Source organism: Lathyrus oleraceus, chromosome 5, assembly GCF_024323335.1.
Source record: "Lathyrus oleraceus cultivar Zhongwan6 chromosome 5, CAAS_Psat_ZW6_1.0, whole genome shotgun sequence".
NCBI lineage: Eukaryota > Viridiplantae > Streptophyta > Magnoliopsida > Fabales > Fabaceae > Lathyrus > Lathyrus oleraceus.
In genome coordinates, this window is record NC_066583.1 from 327,167,484 (window position 1) to 327,194,450 (window position 26,967).

Sequence of the window (26,967 nt, forward strand, 5' to 3'; positions counted from 1 at the left end):
TTGCTCAAGAGTCACTTAGGAGTCGCTGATTAGACATGTTACTAGATAGTTGCTCTCATGGAGCCATAAATATGTTAATTTGGAGGATGAAAGTGGTTTTGTTTATAATCTAATCCTTAATTGAATCTCTATCTTCTTCCTATCCTTTTTCAAAATACTTGTTAAGGTACAGATGAAAAAAATTGTCAAGATTTATATAAAGTTCCTTTCGGGTGGGGTGAATGGTGAGAATAAAATCTCTTGGATTAAACGGTCTGACGAATGCAAGAATTGGTATAAAGGTGGGTTAGGGTAGGATTCACTGTTTAATTTAGTACTAGTTAGGAAATGGCAATGAGGGTTGAATTTAGACTCTACCAATTGGTGGAATGATATCCTCGTTGCTAAATAATATCCACACGATAACTTGTCCCTCACGAGAGGTAGGTTGTCAATTTTGAGATCAACTCATTCTTGGTGGAAAGAAGTCCCCTTTCTTAACTATAAACTAGTAACCATCTTTGTTTGGTTTGTGAAAAGTGTGCCCCTTATCCTGGATAGTTAGGAACTAGTAGTTTTCCTCACAATTCTCTAAAGTTGGAATATTTAATAAAGATAACATGTTTAAGTGTCTTGTAATTTTTTGACCCTATTGATATCTCTTGTCTTTTTTGCTTAGGTTTTTTTTGGAGTCATATTCTCATCATTTTGTTACATGTGAGGGTATAAGATTTTAAGATAGTTGGATTGCTTTTTATTTTACCTAATGATCCATGTAGGATGTTAGAGGTTATATTTTTTACGGTTTGCCTTTAAAAAGAGTAACAAGCTTCACTACTAAGGACTGTTTTCAAAGATCTAAAACATATTTAAGATGTGACTTGACATATAAGAAAAACAAGATGTTTGCAACAAACATAATTTTGTACTATTATATTTTTATAACAACCATAATTTTGTAGTATTATATATTTGTATCCATTTTTAATTTATTTTTCTTTCAAATCTAAGGCAGTGAGAAGATTAGCTAAAGATTGTTCAGTTTTATTAGAATTTGTCAATTAATTTTTTTTTAAACTATATTTTTATGAAGGAAGTTTAATTTATAGTTTAATTTTATATTATATATCAGATATTTGATTGCAAACAACATCTCACTTATTTTATTTTAAAACAAAAAAGAAATCTAACATACTAAAAGACATCTCACTTATTCAATTAAAAGAATATATCTAACTATAAAATAATATAGTAAAAAAACGTGTTTATAATTATTTTCTTATCCTCTGTCTCGTTCTTAACGTGCCATAATCCTTACCTAGATTCCGACATTTTGAAAGGACTATATTGCATTACCGGAAAGTGTGCGATACTCCGTCAATTTTGCAACAGGATATTGTTCATCAGTTTTGAAAAAAAATGAGGAAAGTCTGTACGACTTGTCCTTTTTATTTTATAAATATGCAAAAGTAATTTTAAATATTTGTGGAAATGGTTGAATTAACTCCTATTATTAATCAAATATATAACATTGAAAACTAATTAGACAAATTAACAAAGTATCTTAAAAATACTTATGCAACATTTAGAAAGTATTAGTCGAACTCCTAACTTTTAGTTTGTTATTTAATAAATATTACATATTTAATTTCTTAAAATCGATTATGTTAATTAAGTTGATATTTTTTATTAAATTTTATGAAAAAATGTTGAGTTAGGTTGTGGAATGACAACATGGTAAAAGTCAAAATAATAAGTCAACAGTTTTGTTAATAAACTAAATTGAAACTTTATAATTATTTAAAAGTACTACAGATATATTCAATCAAAATATTTTAAAGTGTTAAATCATATAAAGAATTGAAAATTTACATATTGATTTGACAATATATATGATTATCCTTGATTGACAGTGTAAAATGCATCATTCCTTTTCTCTAAAAAATTATTATAAATGTTGCAATAATATTCTTAAAGAACAAATAATATGAGACAAAATATAAATGTCAAAAATAAAATATTATAAAAGTATTATACATTCAATCAAAATACTTTAAAATATCGAATCATATAAATAATTTAAGATTTACATACTCACTTGATAGAATACATGGTTGTCATTAATTGACAGTATAAAAATAATTCACACCGTTAAAAATCATTTACATTGTCAGTACACGATTTTTTTTCTCTAAAAAAAATATTATAAATGTTACAATAGTATTCTTAAAAAACAAATAATATGAGGCAAAAGATAAATGTAAAAACAAACATTTAATTTTTAAATACTCTTAGCGTGCTAATATGTAATAAACATTATTTTTCATCAATCTCTTTTTTTTCCTTTCTAATTCACATCTCTACTCATATTATTCTCATTATTTTATTTTGTTTTTTTCTTATTTTTAAGAAATGGATCATATGAATGGATGTCCAAACATTATTTTCTTTAGTATAAATAGGACCATAAATTCTCAAGTGACCAAGCTCAACCACTTGAAGTATTTAAAAAATCTTTTTCCAAACTATGATGAATTACACTCCTAGTTTCCTCTCATTACTCCCTCTGCTCTTTTGGCCTCTTTTCTTTGTTATGTCTTTTGCTTTTGTTATTATTAAATCTCTAACATATCATCACTTGATGAATATGAAGCCAAAAATACCAAAATTGCCACCAGGTCCCAAACCATGGCCTATTGTTGGCAATCTTCCTGAAATGTTTGCAAGCAAATCTCCAACTGAGTGGATACACAAAACCATGGAAGAATTCAACACTGATATAGCATGTATTCGCCTAGGAAATGTCCATGTTATCCCAGTTACATGTCCAACCATTGCTAGTGAATTCTTGAGAAAATATGATGTTGATTTTGCATCAAGACCAAAAACCATGGCCACTCATATCATCACCAATGGCTACTTGACTTCAGCCCTTGTACCCTCCGGCCAACAATGGAAAAAGATGAAGAAAATCGTTGCGACTGATTTGCTATCTCCATTCAGACATCAATGGCTTCAACAAAAAAGAAACGAAGAAGCCGACAATCTTATGTTTTATGTGTACAACAAATGCAGCAATGGCGAACTTGTGAATGTTAGGATTGCAACACAACATTATTGTGGTAATGTCTTTAGAAAAATATTTTTTAATACGAGATACTTTGGAAATGGTATGAAAAATGGAGGGCCTGGTGTTGAAGAAATTGAACATGTTGATGCTGTTTTCGAATTGCTTAACCATATTTATGCTTTCTCTGTATCTGATTATATTCCATGGTTGAGGTTATTTGATTTTGATGGACATAAGGACAAGGTAAAAAATGCAATGAATATAATAAACAAGTATCATGATTCTCTCATTGAAGAGAGAGTCAAACAATCGAATGGTGGATCAAAAAATATTGAAGAAGATTTGCTAGATGTTTTGATTTCTTTAAAAGATGTCAATAATAATCCGTTATTGACCATGAACGAAATCAAGGCTCAAACTATCGTAAGACATCAATTCCTTTCCTTTATCTTTCTCTTACTTTTACTAACAAATTATTTTTAATATATTAATAAATATTACTCCCTCCGTTCCTTTTTAAGTGTCATTTTTTGACTTTTTACACATACCAAGGAAGCTAATCATTATTGTTACTTTTCAAACAATAATTCTTCTTTTACCTATAATACCCTTAATTATTTATTACATTCACTTTACTTTTTCTCTCTAATCATTATCTAGGGGTAATTTTGACAAAATTGCAATTAATACTACCTAGAACTTTGTAAGTGACAATTAAAAAGAAACAAATTTTTTGCAAAAAAGTGACACTTATAAAGGAACGGAGGGAGTATTGACAAACAGACAACTTAGGATTACAAAACCAGCAATTATATTGAATATTTATTTAATACATTTAAACTAAACTATTATTATATGCTAAATTTCTATTCAGGAATTGATGATGGCAATGGTAGACAATCCATCAAACGTGGCTGAATATACATTGGCCGAAATATTAAATCAACCTATTCTATTTGAAAAAGCCATAGAAGAATTGGACAACATAGTTGGAAAAGATAGGTTGGTTCAAGAATCTGATATTCCTAAACTCAAATTCTTGAATGCTTGTGCAAGAGAAAGTTTTCGCCTCCATCCCATTTCTGCTTTCAATCTTCCTCATCTTTCTACGAATGATACAATAGTTAGAAATTTCTTGATACCAAAAGGTAGTCATGTATTGCTTGGAAGAACTGGTCTAGGGAGGAATCCAAAAGTTTGGACTGAACCTTACAAATTTCAACCAGAACGTCATCTCAAGAATGATGAACATGATATATCTTTGACAGAGCAGAATTTAAAGTTCATATCTTTTAGTACTGGAAGGCGTGGTTGCCCGGGTGTCATGCTTGGCACCACAATGACTATTCTTTTATTAGCTAGGTTGCTCCATGGCTTCACTTGGAGTGCAGATCCCGATATATCAAAAATCAATCTTGTCGAACCACTGATGCTTGTAGCAAAGCCACGATTAAAAATAGATTTGTATAATTTTTGAAGTGAAAATAAGTAGCCACTGATATTATTATGCTATTTGTAGTGAAATATGTTGATTAGTGTATAAGGAAATTTAGAAATAAATGTGACAGAAGATCCCTTTTATATAGGAAAAATTATTTGAGATCTCTAAGTTTAAAAATCTTGTAGTCCAGTACTTGATTGGAGAAAAGTTGTGCTGATATTGCCAAAGGTTGATTTGTTTTCATAATGTCATTACATTTTCTTTCTGCTCTGAACAATCAAGATAGTTTATGTTTTCATGAACTTGAAAATATGCCGCTAAATAAATTAGTGAAGGAAAGAAAAGATTTCTCTATATGGTTGTCATAAATTCAATATTGATCTAGCAAATGATGTTCATAAACAAATCTATGGTATGCTGAGCCTGGTTGAAATGAATACAGATCCTATGTACATTATTATCTACACATTTTAAATTGAAGACATACCACATTGCATTGATTCCAATTGAAATCACTACTGTGTCAATGTCAAATTCAGGTATATAATTCTTGCATCAAAATAAATATATATATATATATATATATATATATATATATATATATATATATATATATATATATATATATATATATATATATATATATATATATAAAGTTTATCCGATGAGAACTAATATCTTTTGTGAGAAACGAGAATTATCAATATCATTGTCAGATTTAAAAGTTCCACATTAAAAAAAGCATATTGCTGAATTACTTTAGTTAAACTTAATATATAAATATTTCATAAAAAGAGATTTTTATCTAAAATAATTTTATTAAAATGATTATATTATTATTAAAATATTGTTAATATATTAATTATAAAAAGAGTGTTTTATTAAATATTTTTCTATCACGCTTGATATTTTAAAATTCTATAAAAAGAGATTTTTGTAACAATAGTTTTCAATTCGGAATCATTATACTTAATATTAGAAATATCAATCATTTTATTATTTTAAAACTCATGATAATTCAAGAAATGAGCTATCTAATTTGTGTTAATTTTTGAATTAATAATCACTATTGTAATGATTAAATTAAAATATTATGAGTCTCATTTGGTTTTAAAAAAAAATTTAAAAAAAAATTACTATCAAAATAAATTATGAAAAAGATATATAATTATATAAAATTTGAGATACAACGTTAAAATATTTTTTTTAAATGAAATCAATTTTACAAGAGTTAATATTTTTCAAAGAAAGTTATGATATGATTTTACTACAAAAATTAATATTAGGACGATTAGTAAACAATCTATATTTTTCATTATTTCAAAATTAATATTATTTTCATATATTTTATTTTGGAATTTTATTTAATCTTCACAAATATTTATAGTTTAGATTATTTTAATTTTAAATAAGAAAACTCACAGAAATGCTAAATGTTACGAATTAAACTTCATTGAAATTGCAGGACCGAATTTTCATTTAAAAGAAAGTGTTTTATTTTTCAATTTATATTAATTAATTTTTGATTTAAACAAAGGATGTGATGCCACATATGAAATTGTGTGGTCCGTGACTTAAATCATTCCTACATTATAGCACTCCTCAAATATTAAATTCATTTAAATTATATTTTATATTTTATATTTATATGCTAATTAAATATTAAATATGATTGCAATAAATATTTTAATAATAATATAATCATTGCAATAAAATTGTTTTGGGCAAGAATTTCTTTTTATGAAATATTTTCCAAAATAAGCTTAATAGAACAAAAAATCAATAAGGTGATCTTGATATAGAATTTTTAAATCTTACACGTCAACTAAATCTTACGATTGATATTAATAGTTCTCGTTTCTCACATATTATATATATATATATATATATATATATATATATATATATATATATATATATATATATATATATATATGCCTGACCATGTGCATGTGCTGCAACACAGGGTCTTACATTTTATAAGGCCTCAAAATTTAAAATTTTCAATTATTTTTTATAAATATTAATAAAAATAAATAAAATATTATTATAAAAAATTCAATAATTGAAAAAATATTATGATAAAAATTTAATACATACAAAAATTAAGATTGATCAAAACTCAAAATAATTATAATTAAATTTATTTTTAATTAATACATAATTGTATTTTTGATATTTTTTTAATTATTATAATTGTATTTTTTTTTAAATTTTGAACCTATTTTTAAAATTAGAACGGGGCCTCCGATACGGTTGGGTCGACTTTCTATATATATATATATATATATATATATATATATATATATATATATATATATATATATATATATATATATATATATATATATATATATTATATATATATATATATATATATATATATATATATATATATATATATATATATATATATATATATATATATATATATATATACTACTAATAAATAATATTATCTCGGTTGGTAAATTTCATTTCGATTAGGTAAAGAAGTGTGTCATGGAACCAAAGGGAAATTTTGGAATGGTCATGGATTTTATATATAATATTATTTCTTTTCAAACACGCCAATATTTTCCCTTTATTAGATTTCATAATTGAGGGGATATATTGAGTCTTTTTATCTTAGTTTTTGTTATCAACCGGTGGTAAAACTCTTGTTTATTATTTTATTTTTTTAATTTTACAAAATTTTCATTGTAATCTCTATCTTTTTTAAACAAAATTGATTCTAAATTATGTTAAAAAATAATAAAATGGTTTTTTTTATAAAAACAAAATAGAACATGAACTTAACCTAAACATAACAAAACTAAAAAACATATACACATGATTAACAAACTAAGACAAAAATCCAAAGTGCCAAATCTTGAACGGATGTCCCAAAGTCTTCATTTGTGAATGATAAATGATCATTAAACACATATAATTTTAATGACATATAAAAGCAATTAGATAACACAACAACAATATTAAACCTTCAATAATAATAATAATAGTCATTCAATTAATAAATATATATTACTAAGTCATATAAAATACTTGTTAATATTTCCACATCTCTACTTGATTGTCATAACGAAAAGCATGCACATCATCTCAATCGTTTTCTTCATGTGAGATACACACATGCGTTGTGAAAGAAAGGGTCACAAATATCAAGAGTTAAATTTTGATTTTCATCACTATCAGAAATATGTTTTTCGTGTAGAATAATTTATCATCTACTGTTATAAGGGTTAGTGACATAAAAAAATTATTTTCCTAGGATGCCATGATCAATGATTAGTTCATATAAGTTGTATTGTGAATGTCAACCCGTGTGAATCTTAATTCATCTGTTTGTAAATCAATATTATTGTCAATCCACTTGCACTTAAATAAATGCACTATAAATATAATATAATCAATCTCCTGGACTTAATCAATCATCCCAGAGTATGCTCTATATGATATTACATGATTCTCATCTTTGAAACTAGAGAAACACATAGATTCAACCACATCCATAATCCACTAGTTTGCATGGCACTACGATCATCCTTAGATTTCATATAGAATTAAAATTTACTAATGTCATATGCACTTCAAGTTATTACATTAAAATTAGTCTTATATGACATCCGTTTATTTATCCCGAATGCACTACTATCTTTAGAAACTTTTTCATTAAACCAATTTATAAAATATTTGTTATACTCTGCCAACAACCATTGTTCACTCATTCTGGGGAATTTTTTGTTGGACATGTGACTCCACACACAGGAGGAACGAGAAAGGGTGAATTGTGTGTTTCAGAAAAAATTGATTTTGAAAAAAATTTAGGATTAAATTCAGAATTTAAAAACATTTTAGAAATTTCTTGAAAGAAAACAACGGAAAATAAAATTCATAAACTAAAGTGCGGGAAGTAAAAAAAAATAGAGAGAGTGAGGAGAGATAAATGAAAGCTCGTGTTTCTGGATTGTGAAAATATACAAGATAGAACCTTTATTTATAGGTTAGAAGTTGACACAAAAAAGAAAAAAAATTAGGATAGATACATAGTCTTTGCTACTCATTAAGAATGTGTCATAATCGTTTAGGGGAAATTTTGAACTAAACCAATTGATTGAGTAAAGTGCAAATCAATTGGCAAAAATAAAAATTTCCCTAAAACTTTTCTAAAAATTCTCAAATCATTTGGCACGACTTTAAGATTTTTTTAGAACAATTTTCTTGAGAAAAATAGGTTTCAAAAGTTATTTTTAGTGCGTGTGTGAATAGTCGTATAACTTTACGGAAAATCCCATATTCTATTACAGTGTTACTCACTTAGACACGTTAGAGAGAGTTTTCACACACTTCAAGTTTTGTCAGATGCTTTATGATTTTAGACACTTTCTTGAGCTTGAGATGAGGTTTGAGTTATATTCCATTTAGATGACATCATCAGATTGTCAAATTCATCAAACTCTAATGGTCTGGCTACATCTTTAACCGCTTTGCGTTTGACTTTAGTTGTTATTGCAACATCCTACTTCCCGATTCAAATAAATAAATCAAATATAAACAATTAAATCAAGTAGGATGTCACATCCATATAATTTGAAGTTTAAAAGTTCACTTCAACTCATATAAATCACATTGTTACAGCGGAATTAAAAACAATTTATGTTCGGCATCAAAAGCCTCACCCAAACATCCAAACAATAGTAATTTAAAACAAAATAGAAATTAGGTTTCATCTATTTAAGATAGAAATTTTGAGAGAAATTTTGGTGGGTACGTAGAAGTTGTGAGAAAAGTGGAGGCAAAACCATAAGAGAGTCATTGAAGGAGAGAAAAGAGCTTACATTGTCAAAAGTTTCAATCTTTGCTGCAAATTCGAGGTAATGGGGAATTGTTCGTGATATGTGTATCTACGGCATAAAGGATAGAGAGGATTCTTTATCCTCTTTCTCTTTTCTTTTGATTTTTTTCCTATTGATGAAATTGTTGGATCTAGATATGGTTTATGAAAAACCTCTCTTGATTGTAGTGATGTCTTGTGAAATTCATGTTGTAATTAATGATTGATTTTTGTATGAAATTGATGTGAAATTATGATTTTGACGTTCATATGCTTATGTGATTGTTTTGATGAGAAGTATGAATGATTTGATGTTAAATGATTAATATGTGCAAAATTGATGTGCTTAACGTTGTATAAAATATATATGATGATTTGCTGTGAGTTTTGGGTTTCTGGGATCAATATAAGAGCTTTGAAAGTACTCCAACGGTGAAAATGAAGATATGCATTCTGCACAGCGGTGACGGGCGTCACCTTCGTGACGGATCAACCATCACTGCATTTAGGGAGATTATGGGCATCAGCAAGATAACGGGCCAACCGTCATAGAACTCAGGGGAGAGTTCTTTTCCACTCATCAGCATGATGACGGGTGTTTGAGAAAGGTATGATAGGAAGAGATGACGGATGTCATGCCTTAGTGGTTGACAATCATGCCCTTGGTTGACCTATTTTTGATCGTTTGACTCGGTTTTTCGAGTAGATTATGTTTACGATATTCATTTGGTGTTGTTTTGATGTTATTGATGAATATTTATGAGTATTGTTGAGAAATTACATGATATAATTATTATGATGAGTTATGAAAAATGTTGAGTTGTACCGAGATGTTTTGTTCAAAGAGGAACCAATGTGTGTCCTTATATTCATGATGTTCATGATGAGTTTATGTTCATAGTGGAACCGATAATAAGTATAGGAAATGTAGGTTTATGACGAGTATTGCATTTGTTTATTGCATTCATGTGTCATGTATATAAAAGATAGGTGACAGACTTCGGTCCAATGATGAATCTTAGGTTCAGAGATGGAACTTGTGACGAGTTTGATGGTGACGAACTTCAGTCCAGTGACGAGTCTCATGTTTAGAGGTGGAACCTGTGACGAGTCTGATGTTTTAGAGATGGAATCAGGTTCATAGAGGAACCAGTGATTAGTGGATTAATCAGTAACATACCTCTGATATCCAAAAACCTTGGTACCATATACATTGTAGTAGAGGAAATGAGATATATTGCATACATAATCAATTTTGGATTGATTATATGTGTGGATGATTTATGTGTTTGATGAGTGATATTATTTACACCATCCTTGTTGTTTTATTCACCGCTAACATATAAGAATGTATTTCTTAGCTATGTTTGTTTGTTTGTTTTATCCTTTACGTTTGTGGTGAAAATACTTAGATAGAGGAGCCTTAGCTTCTGTTGTGTGGAGCATGGCGTAGAAACCTTCTTCGTCATTTATTGTTTTGAGTTATTTTAACTTTTATGTGTCATTCTGATAGTGTAACACTAAGATGAGTTACTTTTTTTTTTTGTATTTTTTTAGAGTTGTTGAATATTTCTTTTATGAGTTGAAGTGAAGTTGATTTTTATTCCTGAGACAAATGAAATTGAGATGTTGTTATTTATTTCCATTGTCATACTATGTTAATTGAAGAAGTTGTTTTATGATGAGAAGATGTGACACACTATTGTTGAGTGTATTTTTTAGAAAAATAAGTGTTTGAGTTTAAGGTGTTACAATGGTGGTTAATGAAATTTTTTATTTGGCCAGGAAAAACCAAGAAACATTTCCTAGTCTTGAAGAATGATTTTGAAAAGGTTTATATATGACTACGTTAGATGGAGCTTCATGAGCTACAATTTGTGTAGGTTTGTTTTTTGTGATGAATGGCGTGCTTGAATATATGTGTGCATGTTATTGAGGAATATTTATTGTTTTTGTTAATGGAAAACATAAAAAAGAGATTAATGTCCATAAGGGGCTAAATTAAGGACACCCTGTAGCCCCGTTTATTTTCTTATTAGTGGTCGAAGGGCTAAGTGGTTAGTTTGGTAAAATAGTGGATTTGGATAATTTATTTGGGTTGAAAGTGGGGTTCTTTAATTTGGTAAATTACCATCTCCAATATGCAGATGATGCCTTGGTCTTTGGGGAGGCTTCGATTGAGAATATTTAGACCATTAAGATCCTATGGATATTTGAGCTTGCTTTAGGGCTTAGTGTAAAATATTTACAAAGCAAGCTAATAGGGGTTAATGTTGGACTGAATATTTTGGCTAAGGAAGAAGATTTTATGCACTTCTAATGAGAGTATGTCTAGTTCAAATAACTCGTATTATTCGTTGGTGTCAATCCTTGCTTAAGAGTCAGTTAGGAGTCGCTGATTAGACATGTTACTAGACAGTTACTCTCATGGAGCCATAAATATGTTAATTTGGAGGATAAAAGTGGTTTTGCTTAATCTAATCCTTAATTGAATCTCTATCTTCTTCCTATCCTTTTTCAAAATACTTGTTAATGTATAGACGAAAAAAATTTGTCAAGATTTATATAAAGTTCCTTTCGGGTGGGGTGAATGGTGAGAATAAAATCTTTTGGATTAAACGGTCTGATGAATGCAAGAATTGGTATAAAGGTGGGTTAGGGTAGGGTTCACTGTTTAATTTAGTACTAGTTAGGAAATGGCAATGGGGTTGAATTTAGACTCTACCAATTGGTGGAATGATATGCTCGTTGCTAGATAATGTCCACACGATAACTTGTCCCTCACAAGGGATAGGTTGTCAATTTTGAGATCTAACTCATTCTTGGTGGAAAGAAGTCCCCTTTCTTGGCTATAAACTAGTAACCATCTTTGACTGGTTTGTGAAAAGTGTGCCCCTTATCCTGGATAGTTAGGAACTAGTAGTTTTCCTCACAATTCTTTAAAGTTGGAATATTTAATAAAGATAATATGTTTAAGGGTCTTGTAATTTTTTTGATCCTATTGATATCTCTTGTCTTTTTTGCTTAGGTTTTTTTTGGAGTCATATTCTCATCATTTTGTTACATGTGAGGGTATAAGATTTTAAGATAGTTGGATTGATTTTTATTTTACCTAATGATCCATGTAGGATGTTAGAGGTTATATTTTTTACGGTTTGCCTTTAAAAAGAGTAACAAGCTTCACTACTAAGGACTGTTTTCAAAGATCTAAAACATATTTAAGATGTGACTTGACATATAAGAAAAACAAGATGTTTGCAACAAACATAATTTTGTACTATTATATTTTTATAACAACCATAATTTTGTAGTATTATATATTTGTATCCATTTTTAATTTATTTTTCTTTCAAATCTAAGGCAGTGAAAAGAAATATATCTAACTATAAAATAATATAGTAAAAACACGTGTTTATAATTATTTTCTTATCCTCTGTCTCGTTCTTAACGTGCCATAATCCTTACCTAGTTTCCGACATTTTGAAAGGACTATATTGCATTACCGGAAAGTGTGCGATACTCAGTCAATTTTGCAACAGTATATTGTTCATCAGTTTTGAAAAAAATGAGGAAAGTCTATTACGATTTGTCCTTTTTATTTTATAAATATGCAAAAGTAATTTTAAATATTTTTGAAAATGGTTGAATTAACTCCTATTATTAATCAAATACATAAATTTGAAAACTAATTAGACAAATTAACAAAGTATCTTAAAAATACTTATGCAACATTTAGAAAGTATTAGTCGAACTCCTAACTTTTAGTTTGTTATTTAATAAATATTACATATTTAATTTCTTAAAATCGATTATGTTAATTAAATTGATATTTTTTATTAAATTTTATGAAAAAATTGTTAAGTTAGGCTGTGGAATGACAACATGGTAAAATAATAAGTCAACAATTTTGTTAATGAACTAAATTGAAACTTTACAATTACTTAAAAGACCAAACTAACAAAGATAATAAAACTATGATTAAAGTGTATTTGGAACATATTATTTTCTAAACCAGAATTTTATAGCATTTTGGTTTAACGAAACTTTTCATATCAATACAATATTAAATTTAATGACATTAAGCTAGAATCTTGATATATATTATTTAGTTCAAAAAAAAACATTAAATCAAAATGACATTAAACATGTTTTAAAAAGAGACACAACTATAAAATGTATACACAAACACTACTACAAAAGATGTATACATACATTATCTAAACATAAACATCATCTACTAAATCTTTTACATATTCCTATGTTCTAATTTCTAATTTCTAATTAATGAGCTGATCTTTCATCAAATCTAACTTTATTACTTGATCCTAGAAAATTGATCATAAAATTGATATATATATATATATATATATATATATATATATATATATATATATATATATATATATATATATATATTCATAAAATCTGGATACACCTTCTTTCTTGATCATTGCAAATAAATTAGACTATTTCAACACTCATTCATTTAGTAATATTCTCAATTGCATCATAATAGCTGCAAAATTGATTCAGATATATCAGGAATGCGGTAATTTCCATTTAAGACTTGGAGCTTTGATTTCCCATCATATGCACTTATGAAGTAGCATATGCGAAACATAGATTTTTGTGTTTAACATATTCAAACAATAATATGATTTGTCAATTAGCAGAAAAAGATTCTACAAAGGTAATTAAACTAATGAGATGACTTTTAGGTATAGATGACTTATACATATTGTCATACCTTAAATTTTGTTCCGTCTAAAGGCATTTATATACATTTCAAGCATTTGTATTTATCAATTTGCATCCACTCATTAACATAAATTTATTAAGTATTTCAGCTGCAATGTCTCATGATCATTTCATCTGGTTAAGATCTCATTTCCATGCATAGGTCAGAATTCATTAATCAAGGAGAATTTAGCTTTGCTTGTGTCGCTTTGTTAAGACCAGTGCATACATTCTTATCATACAGACATCTTTCATTCATGCACCATTTCATTCAATTTAGAATAGTTGTAAGTCTCATGCCATTTTAATTTATCATCCATGATCGTTTGTCATCACAATTCATTTTAACAAGTAATGTCTTAATGTTTGACTTTTGTTTGAAATGTGGATTTAAATAAATAAATATAGTTTTTTAGTCTGAGTCATGTTTTTTTTTATTTTTGAGAAATATCATAAAAAGGTTAGATTTCTTTTAGAATTTAGTTTTAATTCATGATTGATCTAAGTTTTGAAGAAAAAATGGTGATAAAAATCTTTAAAAAATTGGACCATTTAGTTTGGAATTTACAAAGGGTGAAAGTTGCATTCAAAATCATGAAGCTACAATTTGTCATACTACATAAATAAATTTTGGTACATGCTATAAGTCTCTTAATAGGTGACTTTCACATATTCCTAAATTTAGACTTATGTTAAAATTTGATATTTGGATGTTTGGAAAGTCAATATTATGAGTTAGGTTTGGGTCACATTTTAATTAAGGAATTACAAGCATAGATCAAAAAAAAAATTCAAGGCATGTATTCATACACCTAAGCTAAGGGACCTTCATTCATAAGCATTCATATTCATAAATTATTCCAGTTTTTTTAATTTCATTTTAATGTTATTTATTTAATTTTCATTAGAATTTTTTATATTTACCAATTCACATAAAAAAAAACATGATCTTCATTCATAAGCATTCATATTCATAAACTAATTTCATTTTAATGAAATTTATTTAATTTTTATTAGAATTTTTTTATTTATTTACCAATTGACATAAAATATAAATAATAAGATCTTAATTTACTATGTCATTCATACATTTGTTCATACCTGCAGCCATACCAAGTTAAATAAAAAAAATTGTCACTTTGCTGATTCGATGTGATATGTACTCCCTGATTTGATTTGAGTTGTTGCATATTTAGATTTCCAATTTTGTCTTTGTTTGATCCTTGAAGTGTTACTATAAGCTTTTTTTGCTGTGTTTTTTATAACAATACGAAATTCCAAACCTAAAATGTTAGAGCCGTGTCTCAGAGATGTGAGATATTCATCTGAGTCTGAGTGCAACCAAGACATCCATGGTTTTTTTTCCACTTGATTCTTGATTCCTGTACCATGAGATTTGTCGTCGTCCAAATGATGTTGTCGCTCCGGCTGGCTAACCACCGCTCCTTCAAACCGAGGTGCAACCGAAACAGGTTTGGGCTTCGTAAGGCATAGTTTTTTTATTCAGAGAAAGGGGTGGGATAGAGGTCGATTTCGTCCGAATCGGTTGCGAGTTTGTTTTTTTTCTTTTTCTTTCATGTTTTCTAGTGAAGAAGAAGAAGGGAAGTGGTGTAAAATTAGGGTTTTGGCTTCCCTTTCCTTTAGTTAAGCCGAACCGGGTCGGATCTGACCCAACCGGTCGGGCCCAGCGCCCATCATTTGGATTCCCTCGTGGGCTGCCTCCCCCTCTTCGCTAAAATGCACCATGGCCCATTTATTTATTTTAAAAGAGAGTTTCGCTTAGCTTCATGTATTGATGAGTGTGTTTAACTTCAAATTGACTATTCATGGCCTGGTGGTTCAGACATTAGCTATTTCCCACTAGGTCATAGGTTTGATCCTTCGCCTTGACAATTTTGAAGTCATTAGTTTTATTTTCATATAATTGTCATTCTTTATTTTATTTACTTTTCGTAACTTTATGATTTAGATTAATCATTTTTATATCCCCTATTTAATTCAAGTTACTTTAAAACACTTGTTGATTTTATTTGTTTTTTTTTTAATTTTTCAGTACGTCAAAAAAAGAAACTTATTTATTTATATATTTATTTATTTGTTTATACTCGACTTATTTTGGGGTCCTTTTATATCAAGTCTTTGTGAGGGGATCCATTCAACTTCCTTTGATTTCAAACTTCCATACTTCGATCATTTTAATCTCAAACCTTTACATTAGCCTTTTCTTTTAAATCTTTCTTAATAAAATAGGAAGAAAAAGATTACTTGGATGAAAGGTTCAGTAGTAATCCCGAATGCTACGCCTAAGTTGTAAGAGCTTGCAAGCCATAAGTGTTCATCTTCCCTTCAAAACACTTGTAAATATTCAAACCATTTTCTCAACTAAATTTGAAGAAAAAGATTACCCTGGATGGAATATCCAATCGTAAAAAATGTGAAAATTGAAATGTCGCGAAAGACTGGGATGGGAAACAAAACGGAATGTTCCGGATTTTTAGCACGTGCAAACATCAAACCAGAGACCAAAGCGGGGCTCGACAAAACCGAAAGTATCATGGTACCCTTAGTCCAAAAAGCCTTCCCTGAAATGGAACTTTCATGCTAGTTCTTGCTCCAGCATGAAAGTTAATCTATTACGACCAACGCGGTTGTTCTTCTTTCCTTTTCTTCTTCCAAGCCTTACATGCACTAAGTTATTGACACTTACGGAATATAAAATCTTACACTATGCACCCGAATATTAGGCCCAAGTTATAAGAACTTGTAAGCCCTATGTATTCGTCTTCTCTTCAAAACGCTATAATATTCAAATCATTTTCATAAGTGAATTTGAAGAAAAAGATTACCCTGGATGAAATATCCAATTGTAATCTGAATATTAGGTCCAAGTTGTAAGAGCTTGTAAGCCCTATGTACTCGTCTTCTCTTCAAAATATTTGTAAATATTCAAACCTTTTTCATAATTAAAATTGGTAGAAAAAGATTACCTGGATGAAAGGTCCAGACGTAGTCTCAAGTATTAGACCCAAGTTGTAAGAGCTTGCAAGTCATAAATACTCGTCTTTCAAGCCCAAAAATACATTCAACCAATCAAACTCTTTTTTTGTCATGCGATTGATCAGGAAAACCTTTTCATAAACGAAAGAAATCTTGTCTTAAGGTGATGTAAAACAATGCTTCATCCACAATTGCTGAGTTGAGATAAGTGACGTTTTTCCGAATGTTGATTTGCAAATCCATTCGATGTGTGGTATACGTCTGCTCCTCATCTATTTTGGGTAAAACAATATTTTTTCGTCGATTAATACAATATAGCTTTCGCTAAAATTGACCAATAAAAAAACATTTTTTACCCAGAACTATATGTGCCTTGAGTTCTCTATTGAGTTACGTAGGAGCAGGATTGCGAAATCTTGTCATGCTCATTAATAAAAAACCTAGGTTTAGTCCCTTTCGTTTCAAAATCCAAAAACATCTTATCTTTTCTTTTGATCCTATTATTCTTTCCCTTATAATAACTTCAGAAGCCTAACATTCCCATTCAAAAGTAAGAAGGGATTTGTTGGGGTTGATTTTATGAGAAAGAGACAAATTGTCATCTTAAGGAGAAAACTCCCATTTAAACCACCACAAACATGTGGAAGATAGATTTTTGCATCAAATTGAAAGAAGGGATCTCACTTGGATATAGAATCAACAAGTATGCCACATACCTCTTCCAAATGGAAAAGAATCAATATTAATCTCAACAATGTTATGGGGTAGGAGATTTAAATCTCAACTAGGGATGACTCATGTCTAATCCTTTTATGAAAAGGTTTTAAACATGGAAAAGCCAAAGTGGCAAAAGGGTTTGAATTAAGTTTATGTTTTTAGGTCTTATGAAAAGATCTTTGAATATGCTTAAGTGTTTTGAAGCATTTGATTAAGAAATAAAAGGAGAAACAATTACCTAAGTCAAAGTTTATTATGAAAGTGGTTATAAGAAGAAGAGAGAGATCGAATCCTAAGGTTTAAATTGAGGGGAACCTAAGATTATATCTAGAAGTTTTTGGATTAAGGGGAAGCAAAGTTGTATAGAATACAGATGAGCACACACACGCAAAATGACAATAATGTCATGATTCTTTTCCGTTGAATATAAACGATAACAATATTGAACATGCATTAACATTGTGGCACAAAATATGGCATAAGTACAATGCCAATCATAAGGTATGGATCACAATGTTAAACATGGTTTTTTAGGCATTGAGATAAGCATAAACAAGACATGACGAAGTTTCACATGACATCACAAGACACAACATATTGATGGTGAAGACAAAATCATACTTGACATGGTAAAAGCATTCATTGGGACATGGTAAACACAACATGAATCAATTTAGGTCAAACATGCATCACATTATAAGTCTTCACAAAATAAACATTAGACTTGAATCAAAGCTCATGATAAGACCAAACTTAAGTGGAAACCTAATCACCTCCTAACCATTCATTCAAACATGTTTTCAAGGTGAATCAATTGATACATTGTATGAAAATAATTAAGTTCAAACATGTTAAGGATAACAATCAACATTTAAAAGAGTGTGCTTTAATCATACAAACTTTCAACATCGAGAACAAATAAGACATAAGCCGAAAGAATCGATTAGGAGCCTTAAAAAACACTTAAAACACATGTTTTCCATCCAATCAAAAGTGGTGAAATAAATAATACTTTTGGGATTTTTTTGGTGTCATCATAAAATAGACATTCCTATGGACACATGGCAAAAAGAATGGGCCAAAAAGGTTAAGGGATCATGAAGTTATGGGTTTTTGAAGTTATGAAGAAAAATGAACATTTAACAAATGAGAAAAAATAAACACTACGCTGGCCAGGTTCGAACCCACGTCCTTGGGGTTCCAAGGACTTTTTCCAATGCCAACTCAGCATCATCTTCAACCTCTCTCTCTCATTTTTGTTTTCTTTTTCCCACTATTTTTCCAATCTTTTATCAATCATATCTCTCTCTTTTCTCAACCATTTTTCATGAAAAAAAGATTAAAATCGCATAGAAAAATGCAAGGAACACAATGGTACCATAGGTTTTGGCTAATCCTCAAAGATGGAGATGCACGAAGGCAGAAACCAGAACTGAAACTTTAGGTTTCATGCAACATAATTTCACATAAACAACAATATAAATGACATGTAAGCTAATGATCCTTCTTAACATAATAAATGCTACATATTTGCTTCAGAAATCAAAAATGAAATGGCGTATGTATGATGAGTTTCAAAGTGCAAGAATATACCTATTGGAGAAAGGTCCAATGCCTCTTCAACACTACTTTCAGCTATTGTTTGATGCCTCTCCTAATGCTTATGAGTTCTCAGAAGATGATTGAAACCTTTGGTTTGCAGAATGCACAAGCCAAATGACAGAATGGAGGTTAAGGTTGAAAAGCTCGCAAGAATGGAGTTTTTCTTAGAAAGCTTGGTGTATGGATAGATGAGGCTTTGTCCTCTATTTATAGGGATCCTTGAGGGTTCAAGAAGCCTCAAATATCATAAAATAATTAAGACTTGTACTAGTTTGCTTGCTTGGTTGGTTCTTGCACAAAACACCAAGTAGGAAGCATGGCAAAAGCATGGGGGGCTTGGAGTGTTTTATTGGGCTTTGTCTGAAGTGTAGGAGTAGATTTGATGTTTAGAGTTGGTATGTATTAGAGCCAAAGTAATTTGGGAGCTCAATGGTACTTAATGTTGGGTTAAAGCCACTTTACACAAGTGGAAGTGTAACCTTTATGCCAAAAATGGAATGATTCATTGTGTAATGGTTTGGTTGCTTGAATAATGGCTCAAAAGTGTGTGTGATATTCTGATTAGAGTGAGATTTAGAAGCAAGAAGTACATGTACTTGTGGATTTGTTTGGATTTGTAGTGTACTTTGGCTTAGAATTTGACTTATGAACCATTCCATGAGGTTGTCTTCCCAAATTCGATTCTCTTAGCTCGAACATGGGAATTTATTGATCTTGGACATTTTGGAAAGATGGAATCATGATCTACAACTTTCATGTTGATTACGTTTCTTGAATCAGTTGGGATATGGGTGAAAAACTGGAATAAAGTTGGTCACTTGACTAGGTCAGCATGCTGAAAATTTCACTTAGTGTTTTACCACTTGACAAACAAATGAATCATCCACTTCATGACCCCATATCTCCTTATTCGTGAATTTTTTGAGGTTTTATCACCTAGGACAAAATTTAAGTATGAAGCAAGGTCTTTAATCTGATCGTTGGAGCAAAGAAAATGGTGGCTTGCATCATAAGTTATGGCCTTGGAAAGCTGGATACTTGCACATGTTTTTTAGGGACTTAGTAAAAATTTCAAATTCTCCATCTTTACCCTTTTTGAAAGTAACCTTGATTTTCTTGACTAAACTTGATCAAATGACTTCAATGATCATATTTTCATGATCCATGACTTGAAAAGTCGATAGTTGACCAAAAATCTTAAAAGTCAAACTTTGACTTTAAGCATTTGTTGACTTTTTCATCAGTTGTGTTCAAACTTTCATCTGCTTATGAACCTAACCTCTTGAGCCATATGAATTGTATGAGTGGGTTATGAGTACATATTTTAATACCTTGGATCATGCCTCAAGCCATAGAATCATGCTTTGGTCAAAGAGCTAACATCAAGCTGACTTTGACCAAAACCCTAATTTTGAGTGTCAGATGAATTGTGGCTTGATGAACTTGAGATGGAATGATCTTGAAATCGATTCTTATTGATGGAAGTCACTTGATTACTTGGTAAGAATGAGGAGTTTGAAATGTTAAAACTCATGCCAAGTCTTGATTGATCAATCTTTGAAAGCTCTTGGTGGAAAACCCTAGCTTAAGACAAACAAAGTAAAAAATCTTTTTTGTATTTTCAATAGGTTAGTAGTGCAAAAATGCTAGATGTCATGTAAATGGTACAAATGATGGTGGCATCTTAGGGTTGAAAATTAGGGTATGACAGATGCCCCTATTTAAGTTTCTTCAATCTAGAGATATGAATATTAGAATTTTCATCTCGACGTGATTGAAGGGATTTAAATACAAACATGCACGACTTTTGGCCCTAAGAGGCCACCAAATGCTTATGATATGATATGCATGCAGGACTCAGGAATTCCGTGAGGAACAATGTCATAGGGGAGTAATATTAGTTGATAAAACACATAGGGATAAAGGAACACCACTATAGGGACAGACAAAAGGAAATTCCACCGAGGAAAAGATTACAACTTCAGTTTGCAAATTCCAATGGATCCGGGCTCCCTGGGGAATAGATCATTCCAAATGATCATGACTTCAACTGAAGAAACATCTTTGCAACAGGTTTCTCAAATGTAGAGATGACAATCTGTTCAAATAACGAGTTCTAGCTTTCGCAACAGGTTTCTCAAAGGTAGAGATGACCTCCTGTTCAAATAACGAGTCAAAATAAAAGTACGCTTCACTGAGGAAATATCTTCGCAATAGGTTTCTCAAAGGTAGAGATGGCCGCCTATTCAAATAACGAGTCAAAATATGCTTACATGATCAAAACATGAGTCAACTTCTTCTTTACTTAAGTATTCCACTTAGAAAAGGCAAAATAAGCTTATCTACGATTCGGGTCATAAACCAGCGAACGGGCCTTGGTTTCTTCTTTAACCAAGTCTTTTTCTCGGAAAGGATTAATGAACAAGCTCCTAAAAAGGTGACCACTTGTTGGGGAAAGAGAAGTAACTTCACCGGGTATCTTCGAAGGATGAGGGTCAGTTAATCTTATAAAAAACTGAAATTCTCAAATAAATAGAAAATCGCAGTAAGGATCTTCAACAGACTTCCACCATGATTTACTGGGGAAAGTACCATTGGCTGTGACTAATACCTCAGTGGTGATATAAGTCCTTGTAACGGAATACCTCACCAGGGATATAAAGTCATGTGATAAAAGAAAGGTTCTTGTAATAGTCTTCAACAAACTTCTCTAATTTCCTAGGGAGATGGCCATTTGTTGGAAAGAACGATTGATATGTTGATAACTTCACTGGGGATAAACAAACTTCTCAAAAAGAGGCTGCCATTTGTTATCCAAAATGGGAGTCAATAAGCTTCTCGGGAAAAGATAGCTACTTATTGGGGATCAGAGATCATGAAACATGCTTCTCAAATAAAGAGACAGCTACCTGCTGGAAGTCTTCATCAAACTTCTCTAGAGAGAAAACCATCTGATGGAAGAAAACTTCTACATCGATAATTCCTTCGAGATAGACAAGCTTCTCAAAAGAGATAACCACTTATGTTCATACCGGGGAAAAGGATATGTCTTCACTGGCGATAATGAAGATGTTTCTCCTGGGGAGACAATGCAAAATAAATGCACTCTCGGTCTAGGTTTAACAACCTAGAGAGATTCACCATTAATTTCCAAATATTTGGCTCACTCCAGGAACAACTTGAGAGAAAAAAAAGTAAGACTCTACCAATGGGGAATGAAGCTCAATTGGGATTTTATCCTATCCAAAGATGGAAAAGGACAACTAAAACAACCATCTTCCACGAGGAATGAACTTAGTGAGGAGTTAGAAAGGATATAAACTCTCTGCTTAAGGTTGACGGCTCCTATAGGGAAGGAAACATAACACCCAAGGATGAACATATTCAAAGAAATTAAGGTAAATGTCATCAAGGAATGCAAAATGGATGTGAATTTGGTTATTCATGATATATATATGCATGTATGTATATATGCATGTATGCATGTTATGTTTATGCTGACAAAAACAGACAAAACAGACATGTTGGGGACATAATATGTTTCATAGCTCAACATGAGCTTGGCTAATCTCATTAAGGTGGAAAACATCATTAGAGATGAGTTAAAGGTCATCAAAGGAAAAAGTCTCGTAACGAGGTCCAATTCTCTCTAGGGAGGGGGGGATGCTTCGTCTGGGGATGAAATACGAACCTTTGATGGAGCAAAGATCTTGTTGTAGGGTTCCAATTTCCCTGGAGAAGAAGACTTCACTTAGGGGAAAAACATGTAGACTCTACCAAGGACAGGTGTAGATTGGTCAGGAAAACCTTCAAAATGATTCTTCCGGAGACATCATCAAAATTTGCATCTTCCACCGGGGATAATGAAGATCGTTGAAAAAGCTTGACTGTTTATTTTAAAGCTTGATAGAAAATACAGGCTTAACACTTTGCTGGGGAACATTGAGTTCCAACATCCAACATTTCACAACTTACTCGCCGCTTGGGGATTTAACTATGAACGTTCTTTTTTTGCATTCACAAATCAAAACAAAATTTTATTTTGAAAAAAAAACAATTTTTTTTCAAATATTCGTTTCAAGAAGTTTTATCAAAATAAAAATGATATTTTTGCGGAGTAGAAATAAAATAAGGATTGCCAATAAATGGATAAGTCTCGAATTTTATTGATAGAATGATGATCTGCAAATGGCGTGATCCCATGGATATTTACAAAGTTAGAAAAATGGTAATATGGGAAAAGGCTACATTAAAATAAAATAAAATTATTCTCCCTAACAAATTTGAATTCCAGATGTATTTGGGCTTCTGATAAGAGCCAGTTGAGAGCTTTGACAGGCAGACGTTTCTTCAAGTGATCCAATCTGATCTAATGCAGTTACTTGCCATAATCCTTTGTTTTGCCTAGACTGTCTTTTCAGGTTTTCAATCTACCAGAATAATCATTTTCTGTTTATGTCTCTAATTTTTGCCTGGGCCGCCCTTTCGGCTTTTCAGTCCACCGAGACGCTCATTTTTGCCTAAGCCGCCCTTTTGGGTTTTCGACTTAGCGAGCTATTCTTTTATTTTTTTCTAGGCGAAGTATTTCTAGAGTGCGTCAGTACTCACAGGACGTGGGAGCTCCTCACCATCCATATTTGTAAGAATCAAGGCCCCCTAGAGAAGCTTTCTTGACAACATATGGGCCATCATAATTAGGAGTCCACTTGTCCCTAGAATCAGATATGAAAGATTGAATATTTTTAAGCACAAGGTCACCTTCTCTGAATACGCGAGGTCGAACCTTCTTGTCGAATGCTTTCTTCATTCTCTACTGATATAACTGACCATGGCATAAAGCAGTCATTCTCTTTTCTTCAATCAAATTCAGTTGGTCATACCTGCTTTGACACCATTCAGCTTCAGCTTCTGATAACTTAGCTTCCATCAAGACACGCATTGACGAGATCTCTACTTCTATTGGGAGCACTGCTTCCATGCCATAGACAAGAGAAAAGGGGGTTTCCCCTGTTGAAGTGCGGATGGACGGACGATATCCATGCAGAGCAAAAGGGAGCATCCCATGCCAGTCCTTATAAGTCACTACCATCTTCTGAATGATCTTTTTGATGTTCTTGTTGGCAGCTTCAACAGCACCGTTCATCTTAGGTCTGTAGGGAGAGGAATTATGATGAACTCTTCACACATTTCCTTCATCATTTTATTGTTCAGGTTCGAACCATTATCAGTGATGATTCTGCTTGTCACACCATAACGGCAAATAAGTTTATTCTTGATAAATCTAACCACCACCTGCTTGGTCACATTGGCATATGAGGCCGCTTCAACCCACTTTGTGAAATAATCAATAGCCACCAGAATGAAACGATGTCCGTTGGAAGCTTTGGGCTCAATCATACCAATCATGTCGATACCCCACATAGAGAAAGGCCATGGAGAATATAGAATGTTGAGCAGAGTCGGAGGTACATGTATCTTGTCAGCATAAATCTGGCATTTGTGACACTTCTTCACATGCTTACAACAGTCGGCTTTCATTGTCATCCAATAGTAACCCGCTCTTAACATTTTTTTAGCCATTGCATGTCCGTTGGAATGAGTACCTAAGGAACCTTCATGAACTTCTTGCATCAATAGGCCTGCTTCGTGTCTATCCACGCATCTGAGCAGAACCATGTCAAAGTTTCTCTTGTATAACACGTCTTCATTCAGAAAGAAGTTATTAGCCAGTCTTCTCAAGGTCTTCTTATCTTTGTTTGATGCCCTAGGTGGGTATTCTTGACTCTGGAGATAACACTTGATGTCGTGGTACCATGGCTTGTCATCAGAGACTTCTTCCATTGCAAATACATAAGCAGGTCTATCAAGACGCATAACATCGATCTTAGGCACATCATTCCAATGATTCACAATGATCATGGAAGCCAAAGTTGCCAAGGCATCTGCCATATGATTTTTCTCATGAGGGATGTGATGAAATTCAATATTGTTGAAGAAAGTAGATAACCTCCTTGCATAGTCTTTGTATGGGATTAGGTCGGGTTGACGAGTTTCCCATTCTCCTTTAATTTGATTGACAACTAGAGCTGAGTCTCCATAAACATCGAGATTTTTTATTCTAAGATCAATGGCTTCTTCTAGACCCATGATGCAGGCTTCGTATTCCGCCATGTTGTTCGTGCACTTGAATGTTAATCTTGCAGTAAAAGGGATATGTGAGCCATGAGGAGTGATGATTACTGCCCCAATACCATTACCATAAGCATTAACTGCTCCATCAAATATTAAACCCCATTGAGAACCTGGCTCTGGCCCTTCACTTGGCAGTGGTTCATTGCAATCTTTGGCTTTTAATTACATCACATCTTCATTTGGAAATTCAAAATTTATAGACTCATAATCGTCGATTGGCTGATGAGCTAAATGATCGTCCAAGACACTTCCTTTGATAACTTTCAGGGTGTGATACTCAATGTCATATTCGGATAAGAGCATCTGCCAACGAGCAATTCTTCCGGTCAATACAGGTTTTTCAAAGATATACTTAATCGGATCCATCTTGGATATCAACCAAGTTGTGTGATTCATCATATATTGACAGAGACGCTTGGCAGCCCAAGCCAGAGCACCACAAGTTTTCTCTAGCATGGAATATCTGGACTCGCAATCAGTGAATTTCTTGCTCAAATAATAGATGGCATACTCTTTTCTTCTTGTTTCATCCTGTTGACCCAAGACACGGCCCATAGATTCTTCTAGTACAGTCAGATACATAATCAATGGTCTTCCCTCAACTAGAGGGGACAAGATAGGAGGTTCTAGTAAATACTCTTTGATATTGTCGAAGGCTTTTTGACAATCATCCGTCCAAACACAACCCTGATCCTTTTGGATGAGCTTAAAAATGGGAGCACAAGTAGCAGTCATATGAGATATGAACCTCGAAATGTAGTTCAAACGTCCAAGGAATCCCCTCACCTGTTTTTCTGTTTGAGGTGTTGGCATTTCCTGAATGGCTTTAACCTTGTCGGGATCAACTTCAACACCCTTTTGACTGACGATGAAGCCTAAAAGCTTTTCTGATCGAACCCCAAAGGTGCATTTGTTTGCATTCAAGTGGAGTTTGTATTTTCTCAAACGCTGAAACAGTTTCAAAAGATACTCAACATGATCTTCCTCAGTCTTTGATTTTTCTATCATATCATCTACATAGACTTCAATCTCTTTATGCATCATGTCATGAAAAAGAGTAGTCATAGCTCGTTGATAGGTGGCACCAGCATTCTTCAAGCCGAAAGGCATTACTTTGTAGCAAAATATGCCCCAAGGTGTAATAAAAGCTGTTTTTTCCATATCTTTGGGCGCCATTTTGATTTGATTGTAACCGGAAAATCCATCCATGAAAGAGAAAACCTTGAACTTGGCGGTGCTATCGACCAACATGTCAATGTGTGGTAGAGGAAAGTCGTCCTTAGGACTAGCTTTATTTAGATCTCTATAGTCAACGCACATGCGAACCTTTCTGTCCTTCTTAGGAACTAGCACAATGTTGGCCAACCACTGTCGATACTCTGATGTGACAAGGAAACC

The 26,967-nt window shown here is 31.6% G+C and overlaps 1 protein-coding gene across 1 annotated transcript; it reads left to right on the forward strand.

Annotated features, from left to right (window-relative positions):
* The first annotated feature begins 2,486 nt into the window (after nucleotides 1–2,486).
* Nucleotides 2,487–4,687, forward strand: LOC127078334 (isoleucine N-monooxygenase 1). Its single transcript, XM_051018782.1, has 2 exons — nucleotides 2,487–3,472; nucleotides 3,924–4,687. The coding sequence occupies exons 1-2, from the start codon at nucleotides 2,507–2,509 to the stop codon at nucleotides 4,524–4,526; spliced, it is 1,569 nt and encodes a 522-aa protein (XP_050874739.1). The 5' UTR covers nucleotides 2,487–2,506; the 3' UTR covers nucleotides 4,527–4,687.
* The last annotated feature ends 22,280 nt before the right edge of the window (nucleotides 4,688–26,967 follow it).

What these genes read in the sequence shown, in the direction of transcription:
- LOC127078334 (XM_051018782.1), top strand. Translation starts at nt 2,507, where the DNA reads ATGATGAATTACACTCCTAGTTTCCTCTCATTACTCCCTCTGCTCTTT. An exon ending in AAATCAAGGCTCAAACTATC is followed by an intron (nt 3,473 to 3,923) that starts GTAAGACATCAA and finishes ATTTCTATTCAG; the next exon opens with GAATTGATGATGGCAATGGT.